Source organism: Arctopsyche grandis, chromosome 9 (genome assembly GCF_051622035.1).
Source record: "Arctopsyche grandis isolate Sample6627 chromosome 9, ASM5162203v2, whole genome shotgun sequence".
NCBI lineage: Eukaryota > Metazoa > Arthropoda > Insecta > Trichoptera > Hydropsychidae > Arctopsyche > Arctopsyche grandis.
This window is the reverse complement of record NC_135363.1, coordinates 18,520,839-18,545,894: the sequence shown is the minus strand read 5'-3', so window position 1 is coordinate 18,545,894 and position 25,056 is coordinate 18,520,839. Positions and strand designations below refer to the sequence as shown.

The 25,056-nt window shown below is 33.7% G+C and overlaps 1 protein-coding gene across 9 annotated transcripts in view; it reads right to left on the bottom strand.

Annotated features, from left to right (window-relative positions):
* Window positions 1–21,567: 21,567 nt before the first annotated feature.
* Smg6 (Smg6 nonsense mediated mRNA decay factor) overlaps window positions 21,568–25,056 on the bottom strand; it is a 58,084-nt gene continuing 54,595 nt past the window's right edge. For all 9 annotated transcript variants that reach the window (XM_077438298.1, XM_077438301.1, XM_077438303.1 and 6 more), the window contains 3 exons: window positions 24,164–24,421; window positions 23,856–24,082; window positions 21,568–21,712 (listed from right to left, as the gene is read on the bottom strand). In XM_077438298.1, coding sequence (XP_077294424.1) covers window positions 23,874–24,082; window positions 24,164–24,421 — 467 coding nt within the window. In that variant the 3' untranslated portion in view covers window positions 21,568–21,712; window positions 23,856–23,873. The remainder of the gene's footprint in view (window positions 21,713–23,855; window positions 24,083–24,163; window positions 24,422–25,056) is intronic.

Sequence of the window (25,056 nt, the reverse complement as noted above, 5' to 3'; positions counted from 1 at the left end):
TAACAACCCGTGGAAAGGTGCAGAACGACGACCCATTTTCTACGCTGTGGGGAAAAAAGGGTTTTACCCCTTCGAGAGAATACCTTTATTTGACTCGTTATGAATGCTTTCATCGTTACACCACATATACTGATTGTATGGATATACATAGGTACGCTTAGATTTATCGATATATACACAAATGCAATAGTCCGAACATTGTAGTTATGTATATGTGCACATATAAGGTGTAGTAAAAATGTTAATGCATATATTTATGTATATTCTCCTAATAATCAATAATTATCCTTACATAAAGTAGTGAACATTGAATATGCAGTTAAAAGCCACATATTTAGTATCCAACTTATTACAGGTCTTACGTTCTGGTGCATCACTTACCGTGATGTTCTTGCACGGATTCAGCAGTGCTTACGTTGTCCTGACAGTTGGCAAGATAATACGCAAACGTGAGACCAAACCAGATTTCACTAAAAAATGAGAAAAAGGGTAAACAGTGATCATACATCGTCGGTGGGAGCATAAAATAAAATATCAACGGACGTTCACGATCTGGCGTCGAATGGCGCAACCCATTAGCACGAAAGCCTTAATGCTCGCGCACGCGCAGTAAGCCCCTGTTACGGCCGCTATAAATCCGGCAAATTGTCCAACTCGGTTATTATTTAATCAGGCGCATCGCTCTCGTTTGTTGTCGACTAGTTTATTGTCGACCAGTTTGTCGTTGCGTGCTCGCTTCCTATTAGCAAGCTTAGGAGAACTTAGAAAGCTCGCCAAAGCGCCTCAGCACTGTCACATAGGAATCCTAGACAGTCTGCAGCCTCGGGCCAATCTTCACGCCGAAGCTCGTCCACGCTGTACCAACCGTGAAATACCGAAATTAAATTTTGCATATGTTGACTTTGGGCATAATGTCAACCATGATATTCACTTAAGTTAAATATTCAATTTTGCTATCAATATTTCGATATTTGACTGATCGGATATTCTCATACAATAATGAACTTAATTTTTTACATTTTAGTATAAAGATTAATCCCCATTACGCTTTTGAATTCAAAAAGTGTTTTTTATGTGCATACATCGTTATTCTCTCAATGATACAAATATTACTTTTTTTTTATCAAAAATATATACACTTATTAAAAGGGCTTAAAACATTCTGTAATAATGTAACTGTAAAATAAGTTACAGAAATTCAGATGAATACATAATTTTACTTGTAACCATAGAAGTAATAAATTCAATATGCATTTCCTATTTCATTATCCAATCAGACCCCTCCGTAAACCTTCATTATTTCACATTAATCCCGGTTCTACCAACTATTTTAATTTCTTTTTATTCATATATAATATGTATGCAGGTAGACCTTGCTCTTCTCTAAACAATATTCTCCCTCAAATTAATCAATTTTGATCGTCCTTTAAATTTTTATTGTTCAGTGAGTTTTCATTTTTCCAATTCTTAGTATTCCATATATCCCATTATTCATAGCTTTTCTTCTTAGTTTTTAATTTATATCATATTAAAAATTTATTTTTAGAAACTTTTTTGGTATCGATGTAATGTACATTGTAATACTGTTTGTTTCTGTTTTTTTTCATAAATAACTAATATGAATATCACAAATAGATAAACTACATATTTGACAGACTGTAAATGGAATATCTTCTAAGATGGATCTTTAATTCATATTCTACAAACTCTAGCGCTTATCATCAACATATATTTTCACCATTATAGTCAGTACTGTAGGATCGCATTGGCAGAAGGGTGGATTCCGAGGACGCTAGGTGCTTTTATTTAAACATTAAAATATAGTTATTATTATAAAATACAAAAGCGGCATCTATGAACAGCTAGTATAATCAACAAATTTGATTTACTGCAAATTTTTGCTTGAAATACAGTCTACATACAAATTAAGTAAGCATATTTTCAATATCAACAAATTTGATATGCGAAGAATTTGCGTGACATAAATTCGAAATTATATTTGAACATTAGCAAAAAATAAGGATAGGTTGCCATTTTAATCAATAAATCAAATAAATTGACAAATGATCGACCTGAAGTCACATTGTACATATATTTACGGTCTAGTCAGCAACCGAGATAGGGATTGAACCCATAACCTCTCATTTAAAAGCATTATACGTCAACCACTGAACTATATTTCTATATGTATATTCTATATATGGATAATATGCACATTCTATTTGACGAATGACTATTTTGAGTTCCATTTTTTTTTCAACATTTTTTTATTAAAGTGGCTATACTTTTTTATGTAAAGAATACATTTTTTTATATCAAGTAATTAAATAAAAATATAAGACTCTGATAGTTTGCTTTTTATACTCTGGAAGAAACGTACAGTTTAAATTTATATTATGTTTTACGGAATGTTCAATATTGTCCTTGGTTACAAAATTTGTTAAATAAGTTGAGTCATAAAAAGATAGTAAACCTATACATCGGATTTCACTATATGATGAAACCTGCATTATGATTTGGCTTTTAACTTCGTTGATCATCTAGTCAAGATGTTATCGTGCTTTATCTTTTAAAGGTTATCCAGAGCTTTCATTTAACTGCAAGCATTCAAGATAAGGATTCGATGAGAGATGTTGGTGCAGCGTGGATAGTGGTTGACAGTTAGCGGCGCCAACCGTTCCAGAAACAATTATCGGCGCACAGCTTCGGTCCAAGTTCAAGGATACCAACCAGCTCGACCGGAGACAGAAATAGCATGACCACCACCTCCTCCTCCTCCTCCTCCTACCAGAGCCTTCACCATCTCTTGCCTGCATGTCTTGCACAACACCGGATAACAAACACACGCATAAAACATAGCTTTATAAGCCAGTCTCGCTCTCCGGGACTAAATGGGCTGTTATTCAAATTATATCACACGGCGTTCAGTCAAATCGTATTTTCTCAATAATGATCTTATGGATTTAAATATCCACATATATGATACATAATACTGTTATTGATTGATTTTCGTTTGAAAATATTTTAAATTTAGTATTTATAGAATAATTTTTATTAGGATTATTGTTAATCAAAGTTAGACATCACTTTATGTGCAAATTTTGGATATTTTTAGTGCCAAAGTTGGAATTTTTTTAATGATTGTATCCTTGGAGTTGGTCATAATTGTAGCATCCTTATGATATTCCAATTAAAAACGAATATCAAATTAGCGAAATTTGATCTCTGCTTATAAAATTATAAAATTATGTTTTGTATTCAATTTAAAGGCAAAGAATATATTCAAGTTTTTCCAGATTGAAATTGTGGTGAATGTATTCATTCGCGTTTAATTAATATTAATTAGTTGTGAGAAAAATATCTTGTATTCTATTCTGATGGAGTACATATGGGGATTAAAAAGGACTAGGGACGAGATCGGCATTCTCGTGTCGTCACATTAGGTAACCTACGTACGAGAAAAAGTGCATCGCTTGCTAGTAAAAAAGGATCAACAATGAATCATACGAGTGCATCAACCGCGTTGCATTGCGACCAGTCGTTTTTGTCTCGTTTTTCCCCTTTTTTTCCAGAGAGGTTTTCCTCCGCGAGACGCGCCGAATCATCGCTTCTCAATCTTGCGCTCGCGAAGATCGTTATCGGCGATATTTCATGCTCTCGTTTAAATTGAGCGATTCGATCTTGACGTGACGCGGCAACGCTTCAGCCACCAAATTCTCGAACCTTTACAGTTAACTTCGATTACTTACAAGATAATCGTATGCAACAAGTAAACCTTAAAAGTAAAACTGGATAAAAACACCTGTCTTACGTATGAGTTGGCTTTTTCTTCATTTAAGCTCCATAATTTATACTCAAACAACCACTGAAGTTGAATACAATTTAGAGGAATTCTTTTTGATTACATAACTACACCAGTATTGTCAGAATATTGATTATTTCAGAGCATTATATCATACCTTTCGCATCATTATTAGATTTATTTATTTAATTTATTATTTACAATAATAATAACAATAAAATGACCAGTGTGACCTGACAGGTTGCCCCAACGCGTCACACTAGGTTCAGTCAAAGATGGAAATTTAAATCGATTCTAATAGTTCGATGGTGTAAAATAATCGTAATAGACACGTTTAAAAATGCAAACATTTTGACTTTTAGCGGTCATTAACCTTATATGTTTGACTTTCCGCCAACCTCTCGTTTTGTCAAATTTTAATTATTTAAACGCACTATATCTTATAAAATTTGCATTATAGGCTCTCATTATCTCTCATATATATTTTTACTTCACTATTGGTTATATAATTTAAATTTGAATTGTATTGATAGAATGTGCTTACAAAAACTAATACATGTGTACGTATGTATGTATGTACATACATATATACATATATTTAAATTCAATCACCGGCAGTGATAAAACCTGTCGTTAAAAGGCTCAGCGAAAATTAGATCTAGCCATTACTAAAATGTTCATTGCACGCGCGACCATAAAATAAATATTTACGAGACAATAAAATAATATACAAATAATTTACATATTCGCCTGCAGATTCGAATTTTATTGCCGACTTCTGAAGTATGCTCATTGATGCCTACACAATACGAGCTGATCGAATTTATCGTTAATACAACACCTGTCTCGCGGCAGATGGATAGATACGTTTTACAAATCTTGAGCGTAGAATCGAGAAATCTTAACGAGATTTTGATCTGATACTTCAAATTGAGATTTCGACCGACCTTCACCTCGACAAATAGCGCTGTCAGCATCCGCTTATCTGCGGAATCGTATCTGAATTGAACACAAAAAATAAGTAAAACGAGATACGTTTCAATTACTGCGATGAAATCTTGGACGATTTTGACGTTTATGGAGTCGTGTCGCCTATACATATGTGACGAACGCATTTCTGAGAAGGTTCGTAAAAGTGCAACAGACGGCTGCGTAATCTGCATTGACCGCACATTACACGGCCGATTCATGAATGCGAATTTTCCGAGGAAAATCCTTAGGCACAATGCGTCGTTTCAAGTTCGCGATTAGTACAATGAGGAAGCTGAGGCTGGGGAAGGGGGAAAAAACAGCACCATCACAGTGAAACACACGAGTCGACATTCCAGAGGAATTCAAGCGAAACTATTGTACTTACAATGACAGATTTATTGCGCTTACTGAGAACAGCAAGCGACCCGAAGATAATTCAAACAAAAATTTAACCAATTTACAAATACAGATAGGCCTTTTAAGATTTCACTCTACTGAACTGCAACAGATTCATTTTATGATAAAGTAAATTTCAACCCTTTACTTGGAAAATTCATCTAATGTACATACCTTCAGTGTTTCTTAATAAGTAGGGATTCCTTATTATAAATACATTCACAGATTCTTTTTTATCATCTATTGTTAAGCATTATATTATTTTTATCTCATCTTCTTAGTATAAATAAAATAGTGGAAACTGCATTACAATGTTGCTATAGTTCTTTTTTCGCTGATTTTCAAAATATCTCAACCCAGATTAAGATTACATACAGGATGATATAAACGATTGAGAATACTTCAACTTATTCCTAATAGTTTGTGCAAGAACAAACAAGTTCGTTTGTCAATTTATTATTTTTGGAAAAACTATATCTGGCCAGATTGGTTCGCCTATGAATAAATTAATATGTTCATGAACGAATGAAATGTACACTTGGACTGTAGGATATATGTACATATGTACATATGTACATCCATTGTCCAGTATTTTAGCCCTTTGCCCGCGGCAACTGTAATTTGTAAATCGTCGAGAAATTATAAATCGAGTTTTCAACCATAAATATACATACATATAATGTAATATTTATTCAAGTGACCAAATATTTCAATTGACACCTAAAGTATTTTTTTTAAATAGTAAATTATGCCTTAAGTACTTTGTTTACATAGTTACGCTATTCTCACTACTGACATTTTACGCATGACGTCTAAAGCGGTCATCCACAGGAAAAGGGTTATTTAAATAGATTATTTTGACAATTGTTTCCCTTAGTAATTATTGAATGAACAAAGTGTTCATTTGTCTATTGGTTCTTTTGCGTAAACTATAACTGGCCAGATTAATTCGTGTATGAACAAACTAGTATATTCAGTGACCGAACGAGACGTACACTTGGACTGCAACATATGCACTAGATTGGAATTTCATTTAAATTGCATTTGTCTTTATTCAGCGAAGTGCTGTATTGCTCGAAGCATAGCTTAAGAAACTCTGAACCAAATGTTCAAAAGAAGTATTTTAATGGTCTCCAAAAGATAGTGCAGAATTCAAGAATGACCCCACTAGGCTTTTAGTGTATGTAATTAAGACAGATCAGTCAGTGAGTAAGACAGATCAGATCTAGTGATGAAAGTGATTTATGGAAGCTTCATCCAGTTGATGATGAACGAATTAAAATTATACTGTACTAACCTTAAATAATTTGAAATGATTTATCTCAGTAATTACCGAAATTGTTATCATCATTCGTCCTGAAGACTTGAGGATCTGTACTGTATACTGTAGTATATATAATATAGCGTTAGTGGAAGGAGGAAAATTTCAATTGACAAGCCGGCTTCAGGCAACGAAAGGGTTAGTTAGCCAGAGACTTATTGGAAAAGACAGTGGTGTCGGCAGGGAGTATCGACTAGAAGTGGAAGCCACCTGTGCGCTCCACGACCGGATCGGACCGGTTGCATTATGCATTTCGGGCGACAATGCGCCTCTTCGGTTTTTTAGCGGTGCACAGCGGCCGGAGTGCATTCCCTCCAAGTCATAAATTATGTATGAATCATCGGGAGGGGTCGAATCCGGGAGCCGGGACACCATTAGACCACACTGCCACCGACCGGCGTATTATCAATTAAAAGAGTCAAGGCTCGCAGGAAACGCCAATCAAATGTCCCCTCCCGATAATGATCGATGCCTCGCCACCGCTCTATGTCAGCGGTGTTAATTCCTATCAAACAACCTGCCTACATTCCACTTATTCTAAGAAAAAAATCTAGAAATTCTACTTCTGAACTTATTACAAAATAGAACATTCCATACTCGTGTGGACGGGCTGATGACAGAATCGAATCACGGCTTGATAAATACGCATATGTATGTATGTAGCCAGTGGCGGCTCGTCTATATGGGCTGCGGGGCTACAGCCCTCCCAGTATAGTACAAATGCATGCTATTGTTGCCATCCATATAGGCTGCAGGACTGCAGACCTCCCAGTATTGCAAATATGCAAGCTATTTTTGTCTTCATTTTATCACCGGTATGATCAACAAGCTACTACAGCCCGATTAATCTCTGCAGCCCCCTCCCCTATTAATTCTCACGAACCGCCAAAAATCAGACTAGTTAAAACGTAATATGAGCCGTTATATTTGAAAGTGGTGGAAGTCCAATTTTCAGTTCCAAAAACACTATTTCTGTTCGATTTAATTCACAAATTGTTATCACTTATTTTAATTCCATATGTCCAGAATCTCAGAAAACCAGAATAAACGTATTACAGGCCACCAATATTTTTGAATATTATTAAACGCAAAACATTATATTTAATGTATTACGAAATATTTCTCGAAATGAAGAAAAGTGGACTCATGCTACTTTCAAATATAACGGCTCATATTTTGAAGGAATTTCTAATATTACTATATGCAATAATATGCATATGTAAATAGGATTCAACCCGTTTCAGTTTATAATACCTGGATTCTCCGTATTCTTGGTAATACACAAAGCCCAATGTATTCAAAGAAGTATGGAACTCTTTATGCTTGACATAACGAGGAAAGACAGGAAACGGAAATAAATTTGAAATCATATTCAAATAATGGTGACAAATATTAGGTGATTAGGAACCGTTTCAACAATGAAATCAGATAAATTTGCAAACTCTGATAGGGCACAATATCCAAGTCTGCAGAAAAACTCCGAATAAATTCTTTTCAATTGAGGTTAACCCAGAGCTCAAATCCGAGAACCTCTCGGTGTTTAGCATTATCCCAACCCCGAGCTATAGTGTTGGCTACACCTCCTATCACGCTAAACCGACTGAATTTTTTCAACAGATACAAATGTTTAAAGATCCATAATTTCACATTTAAATAATTAACTTCTTTGATTCTGGGGAATATTAAAAATACAAGTAGGACACTAGAAAGAAGAATTCTAGGAACGAGTTACATTTTATAAAATTGAAAATAAGTTGTGATTTAAAACTTAATGAAAATTGTAAAAAAATAAATGAAACATGCACTCGGTGGAAGCTTGCGAAAGCTCTCTCGTGCTGTCGAATTATTATTAAACCCGTTACACTCGTAAAGAATGCCGTATGAAAATGACCTTTTTTGTTGGTCGTAATGAAACCGCCTTAGGGATCTTCCGACTGATTTGTTGTCGATAATGGAGCCGTTTTACAACACCCAAAACACGTAACACTACAACGTTACAAACAAAATTTCATACACCATAGCGCGCAACATCTGCATACTCATCAGCATTAAAGCTCTCAAACCTTGTATGTATTATTATAACTTTTTTGTTATTTTTTCATATGCTTTTTGTTTTTGTCGTGCATATTCGTATGTAGATAGACGCCCACGCTGCGAAATCGTAGATATGGCACACGTACGAGATGATAAAGTAACGGCGCAAACCCGTTTTGACCGTATCGATTTTACAACACGCCAATAAACGCATTAGAACGCTAATTTTGTCCATTTCGACCAGACAATACCACAAAAAGTGTACATATGTGTATCACGGCTAGTTTGCGCGCTGCTCTGAAACAGTGCAATCAAAAACAAAACATATGTACATACATACATATGTATATGAATCAAGGCTGTGGAGTCGCTTCAAAGTCCCACTCTGACTCCGGCTTACTTCTATGATTCAACTCCAACTCCGACTCCAACTAGAACGGTTTTAGTAAGATCCACTTTTCTTGCCAGCGTATAAAATTGTTAGTAATAAATATAATAGCTATTTTAAAAATATAAAAAAATAAAAGAATAAAATAATCACTAAAAATTAAGTATACATAAATAAAAATTAAGTATGTACTATCTTAGTGTATGTGTATGAATTTCATACACAAACAAATCAATTTAATAAAAAAATATGAGACGGATGAAACAATGGGTGTTTTCGCAACAACACATCAAAATACAAAATTCAACGATTTTATTTATAGTGTAATTTAAAATTATGATTTCTATAAAGAAATTAATTTATTAGTGGATTTAATTCAATAAAATTGAAGACTCTAGTTGACATATACCGTAATACTATTAAATAAAGAAAATAGTTACAAGGAGTCGGAGTCGGTTAATTTTTTACGCCTCCGACTCCAACTTCGCTTGAAATGCTACGACTCCGATTCCGACTCCACGGCCCTCATATGAATATACAAATTGTATATTTCGTGGAAATAGTATGCATTTAAATTTAAATTTTTGTTTAATAAAAATTCAAAAACAGTATAAAATAAAAATTGAAATATGTATTTTTAAACATAAGAATCAATTTTTCAAATAAAATCATAAAAATGACAATTCTTTTCAATATCTATTTATAGTACTTTTCCGTGGAAATTCCCCCGTGTATTTTATATCACAATTAGTAGAATTATACCCATTTGACATATTCTCAGAAAAGTGTTTTATTTATTGATTGCGATATTCTGAGTAAGTAAATGTCAAGAAAGTACATATGTATGTATGTACTTTAATATGTTCTTTTTTCTTCTTTATAATAAATAATAGAATGGCTTATTTCATAATTGACAAAGTGAAACTAATAAAAACCTTGTAAAAAAGTATAAGACATACATATAAACAAATACATAGAAGCATTATCATAATGAAACATATGCATTAGTAAAATTAAAATCACTAAACAAAGATTTAAAGGTTACATACAATCAGAGCCGTAGCGATGTTTTTTAGCGCCCTTGGCAAATATCAAATTTTTCGCCCCTTTATTATTAATTCATTCGATTACAAGACTTTTTTTCATTTAAAATAATACATATTTTTTAAATATATTAAACGTTTTAAAATAAAATTACAAAAAAAACAAGATTAAATTTCCCACATTGACAATTTCACAATAAATAGCAAATTATATAAAAGGAATCAGTGCACTTTGAACACAATTAAAATTTCGTGGTTTTTATTTTTTTGTCGTTTATTTATAATTTATTTTAATTTTTATTAATGTTTCTTTCAAATAAATTTTTCTTTATCTAAAACCATAAATTTGTCTAGAACGGTAACCTATTACATTATTAACAACTTAATTATTAATTATTACAGATAGAAAAAAACTGAAGACGAATTTTCCGTGAATTTCGCGTTAGCAAAGTCTGTTATTATATTATCAAAATTTATATTACTTTGCTAATTCACTTTGTATTGATAATATAAATACTTGGAATTGATAATCGCTCTTGACTTAAGGCTTTAATCGACGTTAACTAAAGGTCCTATCTGCCGAAGCCACTATTGCAGGCATTACAGTGATAAATATACGTATCGCTAATTCTTGTAAATACTATCTATCTACATAGTACATTTAAAATATCAATGTAATACATTATCCTGGGGTCTTTACTGTGGGGAATGTGTTGCTATCCCTTGGTTTTCTAAATTTTGTTCAGTAAAGTCAATAAGTCCTCACCAGTTAAAAATACCATATGTACAAATAATATACAAATGCATATTTCAAAAACACATCGAATTAATCTCAAATTGTATGTTTTGTAAAAAAAAATTAAATAAAATAGGCGAGGGACGCCTTCGGCGCCCCTCACATCGAGCGCCCTTGGCACTCGCCCATTTGCCATAACCTCGCTACGGCACTGTATACAATGATAAAAGATCGAACCGCACTAAATCATTTCCTTGCGCAAGTGAATGCTACTCAATTTTAAACTGCAAAGCTCACATTATTTTCTTTGTATACAATTTGACATGAGCCCATTATCGTCTTCTGAAATTGAGATAAAATCGTTAGCTATACGATTATTGCTGACACGAGAGGATGTCAGGTAATAAAACTACTTTATTGATGCCTAGCGCTGTAAAACAATTAAACTATCCTCGAGTCGTGGATGTCTTTTATAGCTGGGCAGATATTTTAATTAGGCGAGAGAAGATTAATACGAAATGGAAACAAAATACTCTCTCGCACAACTGCAGTAGGCAAAAACAAAAACAATCTCCATGGAATCGCCGTATCGTGTAGTTTATCGGGACGGGATCCGTTTACGGTCAAAAGTGCGACAGTTTGGCGGGGTGCAAAAAAAATCGGCGACGTACGAGCCGAATGCAAATTGAACGAGGCAGTGCAATTTGGGCTTTGATTGAAAAATGCGTATCAGGGCCCGGGTGTGCGTGAGGGCCCCAAACACGACCGCGGCTAATTGGGGCCCCCGTCGACTGTTATTATGGGGCCCATAAGTTATTACGTACGCGCGATGGGACGCGACGCGAATGCACATACGTCGCGTCGCATAATCACACCATTGCATTGCTAAAATGGCAAAAAAATTGCGTTTGACAGTACGTGCAAATCTCCAACAATGTATGACAGCATCGAGAGCTTTCAACGATGATTTTTTTTAGAATTACATACATATATGTGCATGTCATATAATGTTGTCCGTAACAACGAGTAACCAACAAAAAGATGTTTCAATGCACCATATTTGGCATACTATTTCATGGTACCCGAATTAAAACCATATTACATTCGGGATCTAAAATCTTCTATATAAAAAAAAACAAACAAGCAATACCACATTTTTCAATTTATGTACAACGAAATGCCAGATGTTGTGTACTATTTTCAGTGTACTACATATAACAGTAGTAGAAACTGTTTTCAATCAATGTTCAAATCGACATTGTGTTTAAATATGTATTAAAAAGCTTTGTATGTAGTGCATATGTACATATATGCATTTAACTATTCAGCAAACGGCATAGCTTTTCGCACAAAAAAAATGTAACAGAATAGTATCACATTCGACCAAACAAGATTACCTTACGAATGTCGTTATTTCCATACAAAATTCGCAAATACAAATTCGTCCACGCACTCGCTATAAAAATTACAACGCGACATTGATCGAATTCTTTTTTTTTCTTACATCAGACATTTTTGAGAGTATTTGTCCACGCGCAATCAATTCCGAGAATTTTATATGTCAGATTTACCGCGGGAAACCCTTGAAAACAAGGAAAAATTCCTCGAATGTAAACTGCCTAAAGATTATTATGCGGAACCGTTTTGGTTAATGCATTTACCTTGCATGCACCCAGGAGGGCTGTGGGATACCTTTTTTAATTTTTTTTTATTAAAGTTTAATATCTACTACGCTGTAATTTTTAAATCAATCTTATATAAAAAAAAAAACGAAACGGCGTCTGTAATTCGTTTCTGATTGGCTGCCGTCAAAGTCGTCTCTGATTGGGTGAATTGATCAAAGACGTTTGTTCATTAAATAATAATATTTTTATAAATAATATTAATTAAATTTAATAAAAAACAAATGAAGATTTTTTTACATAGTTAGACAGCATTTCCATTACATTCAGGGCCGCACTATCGTATGTACAAATTTTATTTTACGTAGATATACATATATACCAGGAAGGCCTAACAGGTAGACCCCAATGCGTCTTTCTAGACAGTTAATTACAAATATTGCAGTATTTTTATTACATTAATCGCTCTATTTCGAGAGGCTGAATACGAAATTAACAATTAATTAATCTATAGAGACATCTATGGATTTAGACTTGTACATATTTTTTTATATATTGTACATAAATCAAATTTAGATATTTGTGAAATAGCGGTTAGGATGATTTTTGCCAATTTGGTGAAGGAACCGTTTCAACAATGAAATCATATAAATTGGCAAACTCTGATAAGAAACAATCGACTTGGAGTCACAAATATCCAAGTCTGACTGACATTAGCACTGAAAGATTAGCACAGGATCGAACCCGGTAACCTCTCGGTGCTAAATATAAACCCAACCACCGAACCATACTGCTGGCTAATGTGTGCAACGCACACGGGCGGAAATAAATGGGAATCGAAAAAGTTAAATTCCTTAAAAAATACGAAACAAGACATCGTACTTTTTAAAATGCATTTAGGTTGTCTTGATTTATACTTTTGGATTGCTGTTGCATGTTACAACTTGTAACACAGCCGAATCATTATTCGGGAAATAACGGGATAGCAGGTATAGCTTCGGTCCGCATAGCGCTACTTATAAGTAGTCACCGGACCCAGAAGGTGCCGCGTATTGTTCAAAGGTTGTAAATGCATTGTTAAAGGTTTACCGAACGTTTTTTACAAAGGATTTACAACAATGGAACAATGGATAGCACTGTGACTATCCTACCTCTACTTATAAGGTATTTTTGTGTTCTATTATCTTTGCAACTGCCAGATATAATTCTTCAAGGATGCCGAGTATTGGTTGATCATCGAAAGAAGTCCTAGAAGTTGGATTGGGGGTAAAAACACTATATTTTCATGAATGAACTTGAAAACGTTCAGTCTCTCCCTGTCGTCGGTCCTGTTCAGAACTAAACGCCCAAACAACGCGGAGCTCCCTCCCGAAAATCGATTGTTATATCCAGAGATCGACGTCGAGGATGCTATTATGCACAAAAAATGCTTTGTAGGACAATAGTAATTGGCAATAGTGAATCATATTTTGTGAATAAAAGCATCCTCGACGCCGATCTCTGGTTATATTAGCGCCCAATTTGGGGCCCCTCGGGGAACCTGAACGTTATTTTTCGTAAAATTGTATAGAAAATTTGCTGCATTCTTAATTTTTTTTATTTCTTCAACCAATCATGCATACTCGTCTAACAGATTGCTCCAACGCGACGAGTGTGCTATACAGCTTAAGAATTATTTTTATTTATTATTTAAACAGCTATAAACCCGTTTATTAAGCACGACATCTACGTTCAAACGATTAATATAGCCACAGAGACATCTATGGACACATTTTACAACATTTTCTAATCAGCGAAAATCGAGATCCTGAATTACTCTAATTTTTCCGAAAGATATGGGATAGGGTTACAAATTTGTTGGAAACGTTTTAATGAAATCAGATAAATTGGCAAACTCTGATAGGAAACGATCGACCCTGGAGTCAAATATCCAAGGTTTGCCCAGCAACATACGGGATAAAACCCGTGACCATACAATTGAAATCATTACTGATATATGGACGATACTTTATTATTTTTTTTTTCTTTACTTGTCGAAATTTTGATTGAAATAAATTTGTTTAATTCAAAATTGCTTAAGATCGTTCTACAAAAATCTTGGCAACACCAAACACTCATCGTACCCATCACCACCGTCTAATTTTTCAACAGCAACTAAAACTGCAGAAACTAACTTATCAAAATCTTTACGATGTAGAAGCAAATATGTAGAAGACTGAAGAAGCAACTATTTAGTACAACACAACCGAATCGTCCATTCTAATCAGACCACCTATGCACTACAGTTCAAAGAGTTGACATTACTCCTAAAAAGTCACACGAATGACAGACACAAGATTCCAATGCGATGTTAAAATTGCAGTCACAGTTAGAGATGTCTGTGAGCAATGACCATCCGCAGACAGATGCAGATAGGCGACATGCGTACGAGCAGATTAGAGCAAGACGCGCATAAACAAACACCACACCAGACCAGGAAGTCGCCAAACATCCCCAGAGGAGGCTACGCCCCCGGAGAGGTGGGCCTCCATCTTCACAGATGAGGGGTAGTCAATAAAATGGCGATTGATCCACGTTTGACCCCGTTCATTAGCACCGGTGTCTGGTGACCCCAAGCTGGCGCCACTCCGTGTAACCTGCAGCCGCATAACACATACACCCTGACTAAAAGATAATATACCCGTTATTTAATTGGAATTTGCCGATTGTCCACGCGTACTATGCCAATTTAAGGTATGAATTTTAATATTGAATAAATAAAAGATACGTATGTATTGAACGCCTTCGGGATGTACTCCTCCCGCTTTTGTTGATGCTGTATTTTTGCCCATTCCGGTTTATTCAAGTTGGTTTCACATGCAAATTGAGTATCGTTAAATATAATATCGACCAATTATTACGTTGCCTTAAAAAACTCCATTTTATTTACTGTTGTTTCAAACTTTTCTGTTTTCTGTCAGAGTTTGTCAATTTGATCTGACTTGAAATGTTTTCATGACAACTATTCCTCTTAATCTTATAAATGATTAATCATTAAAGCACAAACATATACAATTGGACGCGTGAAGTAACTGTACCTGTGAATAGCCGTAGGGGGTCGACCGGGTTTGCGCAGAATGATACATGTGTATGCAAATATGGAACTAATATCTCACCGATAGCCATCACTGTCATCTCATATTTGCAAAACTATCTAAAGAAAAAAACTTCCATTTCTGTTTATTTATCGACTTTGTTTTTTTCTGATTCATATGCATAACAAGAAGACAATGAGAAAAAACTGAAATGAATCATTTCATCTTCACTTTGTGTTCATTGGTAAAATTTACGGGATTTCATGGCTACGTGGCAGAAATAAAAAACGTATTCTGTTTGGAATCAATATTAAAATTATAAGTTAATTATCCTTACCTACCTGTCATGGCTGCCGATTGTAGTGTGAATATCATTGGATTTTATCGATTTCTCCTCTTTTCACTAATACAAATCTTTCTTGAATCACTGCGAATTACTTTCAATCTTAATGACAAGATGTCACATATAGAAATAGCTTGTTTCATTGACAGCTGTAGAAAGCGAATTTGGCTATTATTTTTTAAGATCCATATATCTATTATTACTTTTAATTTCAGTTGTACACATAGGCGTGAATTCGACGGTTCGGTGATTATTCCGCAAAAAGCGATCTCGCGCACTTGACTAAAATCTCGATCACGGAACATCTGGCACCCAAAATCACCATCAATCGAAAGCTATCCACACGAAATATTGTAATAACGAGAACTCGAGTGCCAGATATTCCGTATTAGCGATTTTTGTGGTAACGATTATCGTGCGCGATCGCAATTTGCGGAATAGTCCGTTTACCAAATTCGACTACATATTCGCAAAAATCTTCCTTTTAGCTTCATTAAAAGCTTTCGCTTTTAATCATCCCTAAGTGTACAAATAAATACAATTCGAAATCTTCAAAGATTATTTTCATGTGTAATAAAAATAAATCAAAGTATTAAAGTCGAATTTCGTTATGGCCACTTACTTACTGTACCTAATTTGATGAGAAGTTAATTTTTGTAATCATTATTATCCCAATGTTTATGGGCCATTCTGTATTCGGTATCACGGCCCCTCTCTTCTTCCATGATAGTCGGTAGAGAAGTCCTACGAGTAATTAGAACGAGCAACCGGTACACTACACCTGATGGTTGATAACGCACGTACCACAGAGTGGCAACGGGAAAAATGCGTAAACACATCAAGGGAGGCAGTCGCAGCCGCAAGAAGGGAACGTTCTCATGAAGTATTTGAACCGCGAACGACATGAAATCCATCGTATTTTTTTATCTAAAATCTGCCACGACAATAATCCCCCCATATCGCAGAGTTCATCATCACAGCAACGTTGGTCAGTTACCCCAATTATCTGATTTTCCGGGGCAGTAACCTTCCGAAGCGGCGCACGCACCGAAATATCTTGCTATAATTAAAATAACTGTATTACGCATAATTTCATGCAATGCTAAAGATGTTGCTCAACACTTTACCCAGGAAACCTAAAGTAAAACATAAAAAATATAACCAACTGGGAAGGTGTTGAAAGTAAAACGGGAAGTATTGAAAGTAAACAGGGTACAGTAATTTCATACTAGCATTGAAAGTATACCGACGTTTTAGGGAATTCATATTCCGAATACTTTACATTTACTTTGGATACTTCCATTAATGTTGTGTCTTCTTCTTCTACCTCCAACAAACGTTTTTCGATATCTTCTTCAGTGTATAAATGTTTAATTACTTCAGAAGTCAAATTTGATGATGTTAGACCGACTTTTGCAGTTTTTCTGAATACAGCTTCATATGGGTACGGTTTGATTCCTGAATAGAATGCCTGGTTTTTAATAAATTAGACAGTCCTCAGTCCTTTCTTCCAATTGGAGCTGTTATGATCTAGCATCCAAGTCGACAGTTTGTTTGCAATGTACTGATTTGTGTGATATGCTTTCACCGACTGAGTTGGCGAAAATATACTTCGATTAGTAAAAGTATAATTTCACCGGAAAATACAGATTCAATAGAACATACACTGATTGAACTGAGTGTACAACAGGTAGTAGGCAGATGGAGAACAAATCTAGATGAAATATGTAAATTTGTATGTATGTATGTACAGTCCCTGACCAGAATATTACGCCACCCCTCTCGAGATGCGTTTGGGTAAATTTGTCACGGTCGTAAATAACTCATTATGGAAGCTTTTGGCCTCATTTTTTTTGTGATCTTATCCTTAAATGCAACTCTATTCACTAGCAAAAAATATCGGTGGATTATCCCTCAAAAGGTCTTCAAAAACAAAAGAAAGATGTTTGAAATCGGTTTGCGTCTGAATTTTGTTCAATATTGACGTGCGTTTCCGTTAAAATCATTCATTATTTTGTGAAAAGCACTGTGTTTTTTTCTCTTTTACTGCAACTTTAACATATTTTTAAGGTAAGTTGGTATTTAATATCTCGAAATTTTACTTTGTTTTATGATTTAAATTGCTTGTAAAACTTTTATTGGATTTTTTTAGATGGGTAGAAAATCAGATCTTTCTATAGAAAAAATTGCAAGCATTACATCATTATTAAATACAGGAAAGTTTTCTCAAAACAAAATCGCGACAATGGAGGGTGTTAGTAGGGCGTCTATTAGAAAAATAAAACAAAATCTGGAGACTGATTGCGACCCCACACTCAAGCGGCGAGCTAATAGTGGTACTAAAAAAAAATTTGGCCCTCGTGTGGATCGAAAAATCGCCAGGCTTGTTCCCAAGAATCGATTTATTACAAAAAAAAATATTCAACAACAATTAAAGGACGAAAACGTGAAATATCTTCGAAAATATACTTCGGAAACGCACGTCAATATTGAACAAAATTCAGACGCAAACCGATTTCAAACATCTTTCTTTTGTTTTTGAAGACCTTTTGAGGGATAATCCACCGATATTTTTTGCTAGTGAATAGAGTTGCATTTAAGGATAAGATCACAAAAAAAATGAGGCCAAAAGTTCCCATAATGAGTTATTTACGACCGTGACAAATTTACCCAAACGCATCTCAAGAGGGGTGGCGTAATATTCTGGTCAGGGACTGTATATCCGAGTAGCATCCAAAATTCAAAAGACCCTTAATTTGAGAATGTACCACAAAAAATAGTATACATGTACTATATACATATGTATGTGCATCTTTAAGTCCAAAGACAGTTCCAAAAGTATTTAATATGAAAAGTCAAGTATAAACAATGCTATTATGTACTATATGCCAAATATGTACTATTTTTTCTGAAATAAATGGGATATATAGGGACAATAAAATAAAGCAATTTTATGAAAAAATTAAACAAATTTATTGTTGCAATTTCATATTTGGTATATAATGAACCGAGAGAATTTAAAAACCGTGTATTGCGCTTTGAATTCAATTTCACGCCAACAACGTCACTACACTAACAATAATCACACAAAATATAATATCACATTATGTGGATAGTATATTTAATTATTTTTTTTTTTTGTATTATTCATTTAAATATAATATTCATTACAAACGAAGCAGTCGATTCAAAATGGCGCACAAACATAGAAAAAAACTTTTCAATAAGTACTCTATGATTAGTTCTAATTTTAGTCTCTTTATCGAGTATGTGTGGTCTTTCATATTAATTTGTATTTAACAAAAAGAACATTATTAAAAAATATATATGTGTTTCTCATTTAATAATTTCTGAACAATTTGATTTAAGTTTGTCTAAAAATGTATAAGTAAATATTTAATCAATGTAAACAAAAAATAAATTTCAAAGCTAACAAACTACCATCTTAATCATAATAAAATACATCATAAAAACATATTACAGTAAAATGAAACCGAAAGTATATTTCTGATATTACATTATCATAAAATTAAATCGCTACCTCCTAAAAACTACACATGAAAATAACTAATCTATCATTGTAATAGACAATGCGTACATAATAAATGTCATAATAAACATTAAAAAAATAAACATTAAGTGATCTAGCCTCATCTAGCACAAAAATAGAATAATTACCACAGTAAACTATTTCAGTATTGATCAATGCATGATTTCAATAAAATTTAGAATACAACACTGCCAAATACTAATACATTATAATAAGTATTAGATAATATGCTAAATAGATTTTAATATATGAGCATATACATAAATTTTTAAACAAAATTGATAAAAATTGATCGAAAATAAAAATGAAATCTTTCATATAAAAATAATTATAAAACTCAATGTAAAATTAACTTTTTTTTTAAGATGATCATGGAACATGCTGAGATTTCTGTAAAGTTAAATGATAGGATAAAATATAGCAGCATATTTTAAAATATATGTATATAAAGTGCACATTACAAATATTCAAACTAGTCTATGTAAGTTTCTATCCATATTTGAAAAATTATACGTGCTGCTGATTAACAATCATCTAAAAACGGGTATTTTTTATATACTTCTTTATTTACAAAACACACAGTAAGCAATGTAACAATTAAACTAACTACATACACTTGAATAAATCTTATATAAAAGAAAATTTCGAAACATCAAAATAAAGGCAAGTTTATTTCCCGCTTTGTTGATTTTCATTAGGTACATAAATTTCGTACATTTTTATAATTACACACTATCCATAACTACAATTATAATTCAATGATTATTTAAAAATGCTATATAAAAATATATAGCCTCGTAAGAACATTTTTGCATTGAATAACGTACATCGAAGCTACAAAAAAAAAGTTCTTTCAAATTTTGCAATAAGCAAAAAAATACGAGCAAAAAAATCTTTTCAAAAAGCTTAATAAGTATTAAGTTTTACACTCGAAGAGACTTTCATATATACATTGATATGAAAGATTTAACACTTGAAAATTTTCGCAATATTTATTTACATGACATTAAATTTTGAGCGCCATATGAAAAAGTAGAGAAAAATTACAATTCATTTAAATCACGATAAATATATTTATCATATATTGCATTGTATAATATAACTACACATACATATATTGCTATAACTTTATTCAGCTCATTAAGACAAAATTGATCAAACGTGTATGCGATATAATAAAAACATGCACTAAAAAATCGACTCTCCATATAAAATGTATTGAAAAATAAAATGATGAAAATTTCATGACTTGGATCCAATACATGTATAATAATAATAATAATAATAATGATGATTATCATAATAATAATAAACAGCAGCAATTTTTTTTATTAGTAAATACCTAATGCTATAATATTTTATGATGCAGTGAAATACACATTTAAGACGAAAAAATCTGCGGATTTTTCAATCACTATGCCGCACATTGTTTGGAAAATCGTATCACAATCGTCGACAAGGAAAACAAAATTACAAATCTTTCATCTTTCATATAAAAAGATTACATTTCTCATTTAATCCTAAATTGTAAATATATGTATTCTCTGTATAACAGGGAACGCTACTCTGTACGACAAGACATATTGACAAAATATCATTTAAAAAATTAAATTAAAAAAAAATCAAAAAATATAGAAATCGTTTATAAATTAAATCTACATCGAGAGATCCGTATGTGTGTATTTATGCATGTATGTGTGTGTGTGTGTGTATATATATGTATATATATAATACGTACACGTATTATACACGTATATTTTTCTAAATATGAACAATATAACAGTAGGTATCGATTGTTTTAACAATTATCTCTACTCGAAAGTCTCCGTCGAATCGGAACGTGTCGTCGTCGTCGTCGTCGTCGTCGTCGTATACGTTGAGCTCGGTCAGCGAAGCGATCGCGCCATGCGCCGAAAAGGGGAACAGAGGGCGACTGGGTCATGGGGATGGACCACCCCATAGGGCCAAGGGGAGGACAGCGACATAATCTCACTACGTCGTCAACCGTCATCAACAGCAAGTGCGAGTTGGCCATCATCATAGTCGCCCGCCGGTACGACTTGCGTGCGATCGAGCTTCGCTGAGCGCCATCCGAGCCGCGGACAAAAACCGACCGCCGACACAAGAGACCGCGACAAAGCGTTCTGAAAAAACCGCAGCAGACAAAAATGATGTATGTGCACACACTTTCAAAAAAGCTTAAAAATCTTATTTTAATTACAATTTTTAATTCTTATATATTTTTATGTTTTAATTTTAGTTTTTTTTTTTATTATTTGTTTGTTTTGTTGTTGATGAGGGATGTGAGACGGTGTGTGTATCGGACGTTTTAACACTGTTGAACACGCGGGTATTGCGATTCACCTGGCGCCCTTGTTGACGTGTGAACATCTCGATCTGATGTCCGGCGAATATTTCAAATTCTTCAAGTCTGCAAACATCGCCGAAATTATGTTAGTCGCACAAATATAATACACAAAAAGCAGACATTCGATCTATTCAAACATTAAAAATTGATTTTTATTTTACAAAGCGTATTTTATATCACTATACATACGCACTAGTAAGAGCGTATTATTTTCATCCCTCATCATTATATACAGTTAAATATAACGCGCTCGATCGATTAAGCGAAAAATATAATAAAAGAAAAGAAAATTTAAAAAATATGTGAAAGTTTAAGAAGGCGTTGTATCCTAATTCATGTTTTTTTAGAATTTCATTCCAATCCTTTTTCCTTCTTACTGTTTTTCCATTTTCCTATATATAACCATAGGATGGTTATATATTTCTTTAGTTATGATTTTGTTTCTTTTCTTTTCTGTTATATTTTTGACCATTGTAGCGCATTAGGAATTCCTGTAATGCTACAATGGTCCAAACTTTAAATAAATATATTAATAACTATATAACGAAGGTTATAACTATATTTATAATTATTGTATTTAATTTCTGTATTGTTAATTATTTTCTGTTATATTTTTGACCATTGTGGGGCATTAAGAATTCCTGTAATGCCACAACGGTCCAAACTTTAAATAAATAAATAAATTGGATTTATATTTAAAACCTGCACAAAAGATTTTTTTTTAAATACGCCTTCGTAAAGTGAAAACACTATATATTATTTAAAGTAGTCATTAGTTGTATTAGATTCAGGTGTTAGATTAAATTAGATGAAGTTTTTATTTATTGCAGTCATTGTCGTTATCTTGAAATATTATTTTAGTAGAATAATAATAGGGTACCTAAACTCAAATATAAACGCATATAAAACAATACATGAAGGAATCTTCATTTAAAATAAATGAATTGCTTATTTATTTTCATTATGTCTGGCCATAGTGGCGTATCGTGAAACTGTAAAGCCTATTTAGCACATTTTTTTAATATTAAATATTAAATATACATTTTATTGGTATCATAACGAAGAATGATATGAAATGGTAGAGAGTGCAGAAACTGAAATGGCAATTAGTGGGGCACATAGCTGGAAGAATGGGCGAAGGGTGAAAAAATAAGGACTGGAATGGTATCCAAGAGAACGTAAAGGGGGTGAAAGGAAGGCAGTTAGAAATATGGGTGGATGTACATAATTATCAAAATGTGTGGGGTGAGATGGATGGGAGTTCCGCAAAACAGAGACGATAGAAGCGTGTTTCAATGAGCAGTGGATGATTAATGTTTGTAAATGATGATGATAATGATAATTCATAGAAATCAACACCTCATACCTTATATTGAACCTTCGAAATTAATCTTACCAAATTTGAAACATAGCTAAATCACACTCTCGTACCCGATAGGGGTAGATGAGTTTCACCAAAATCAATTATTTAAATTTTAAAATGTGCAAAAGTCGTTCGTTTAATAGGATAGGGGTCCCCTGCAAAACATCGACTCTCGTTAAATGAACTCTCCGTTTCTATACTTGTCTCGTCAGCTTGGTACTAGGATTATCATAGTAATCATTCCAGAAACATTTTCCAATATCTCTACAAATGTTACGATTTATCTCAACTTTTAATTCAATATTTATTAAATGGAAATTAATTATTTTAAATAAAATTATTATCCTAGAATTTACAATTTAAAAGATTTTGATTTGCTTGCATACAAACATATATGTATATATGCATGTAGCTGTAATAAACATAAAATTATAAACTTTATTCAAAATTGATGACAAATTATATTCAAGTATAGAAACGAAACATTTAACGAGAATTGGTGAAACCAGATCCACCGATAGGGCCGAGCCGCATCGTGCGACTTGGTTGAGGGTGACCAGACCAATGCATGCAGGTAGATGGGACATGCCACACCCGTCAACTTGTTTGTCGCACACATTTCCATACATTTTTTCGTGTCGCGCAACTAGTCGGCCGACAACGATGCGGCCCGGCACATAGGATAGAGTGTATGTATGTGTTGCAAAATATAAGTAGGTACATAGGTAGGCTAATGTTTAAATTTTCACAACTTGAAAACCGAATACAGTTATGTATAGAAAAATATATATAGGCAAAATAAAATATAAAAAATAAAACTGCAATAGAAAAATGAAAAATTACCTATAGAAAACATCCGTTTCATTCGATGGCTGCCCATCGCATGAAGGCTGGCAAGTCTCGCACCGGCAAATCCCTGGCGAGAGCTTTGACGCGCAGATTCCTATCGTCAGTCAATAAGACGACTTCTCTTACCAGTCTCCTTACACCGTCCGAGCCAATTTCATCGGTGTGATTAGCAGCGCCATTGCTACTTGCTGCACCCTCAACAGCACCACTCAACGGCACATCTAAACACAAAATCAACAAACATAAAAATTACACTCAACACTGGGCCAACTGCAAAGAAGGCGAGGGTGGATTCACGTTACCTTTGTTTTCAGCTTGGTGTTGTTGGTGGACTATGGGAATAGTTCGACACAAACTGAGCGATGCAGCCAGAATGCGATCGTCGTTGGTGAGGGATGCGTCTGTGTCTTGTTCCGCAGTGAAGGTGGCAGTACCCAGCAAGTTGCCTCGGGTTGTTGCAAAACGCAGTGCTGGTCTACGCACTCGGAGCACTTCTAGAGCAGCTTGAGCTGCCTCACCCACGCGCACTGCTCTAGTCAAACCCTCCAACTCGGAGACCACTGTCAAAACAAATCATTTATTAATACATAACGCTCAAAAAGTTAAATAGTATTAACTAATTTCGAGCGCAATGGAATTCCAGCTCCCACCATGCGCAATTGCCCGTAAACAAAAACATTATATTCACAGGTAGTATACGTATGTATGTAGTGATTGCAAAAATACCGTAATTTTCAATACCGGTATTATCGAAATAAAAAAGAATACCGGTATTTTCGGTATATTTTTTTTATTACATAGTTAATTTTTAATAATAAAAAAAACATTGCTTCCAATATCCCTAGCACAGCTTGCATGTATCAACAAATTATTGAAAAATACGCCAAACCCAAACATACAAATATAGGATATTAGGGTACAAAACTGTAAAGTAGGTACGCTCAAGTGTAAAGGATTATTAATTATCGTAGACATTAGTGTTGTTGTTTTTTTTGCAATTAAGACTTAAGCTAATCAGATACCCAATCATCGCTCACTGGAGATACAAATGAAGAGTCAACCATCAGCTGGGAAATTAGTTCAAATTACATTTTTTTCCATACACTAATTAGAAAAAAAAACTAAGAATAGCCTTGTAAATAGTCCCTGTCGTGTCATCATTGTAAATGTATATGTACATCGTACTAAAAAATGT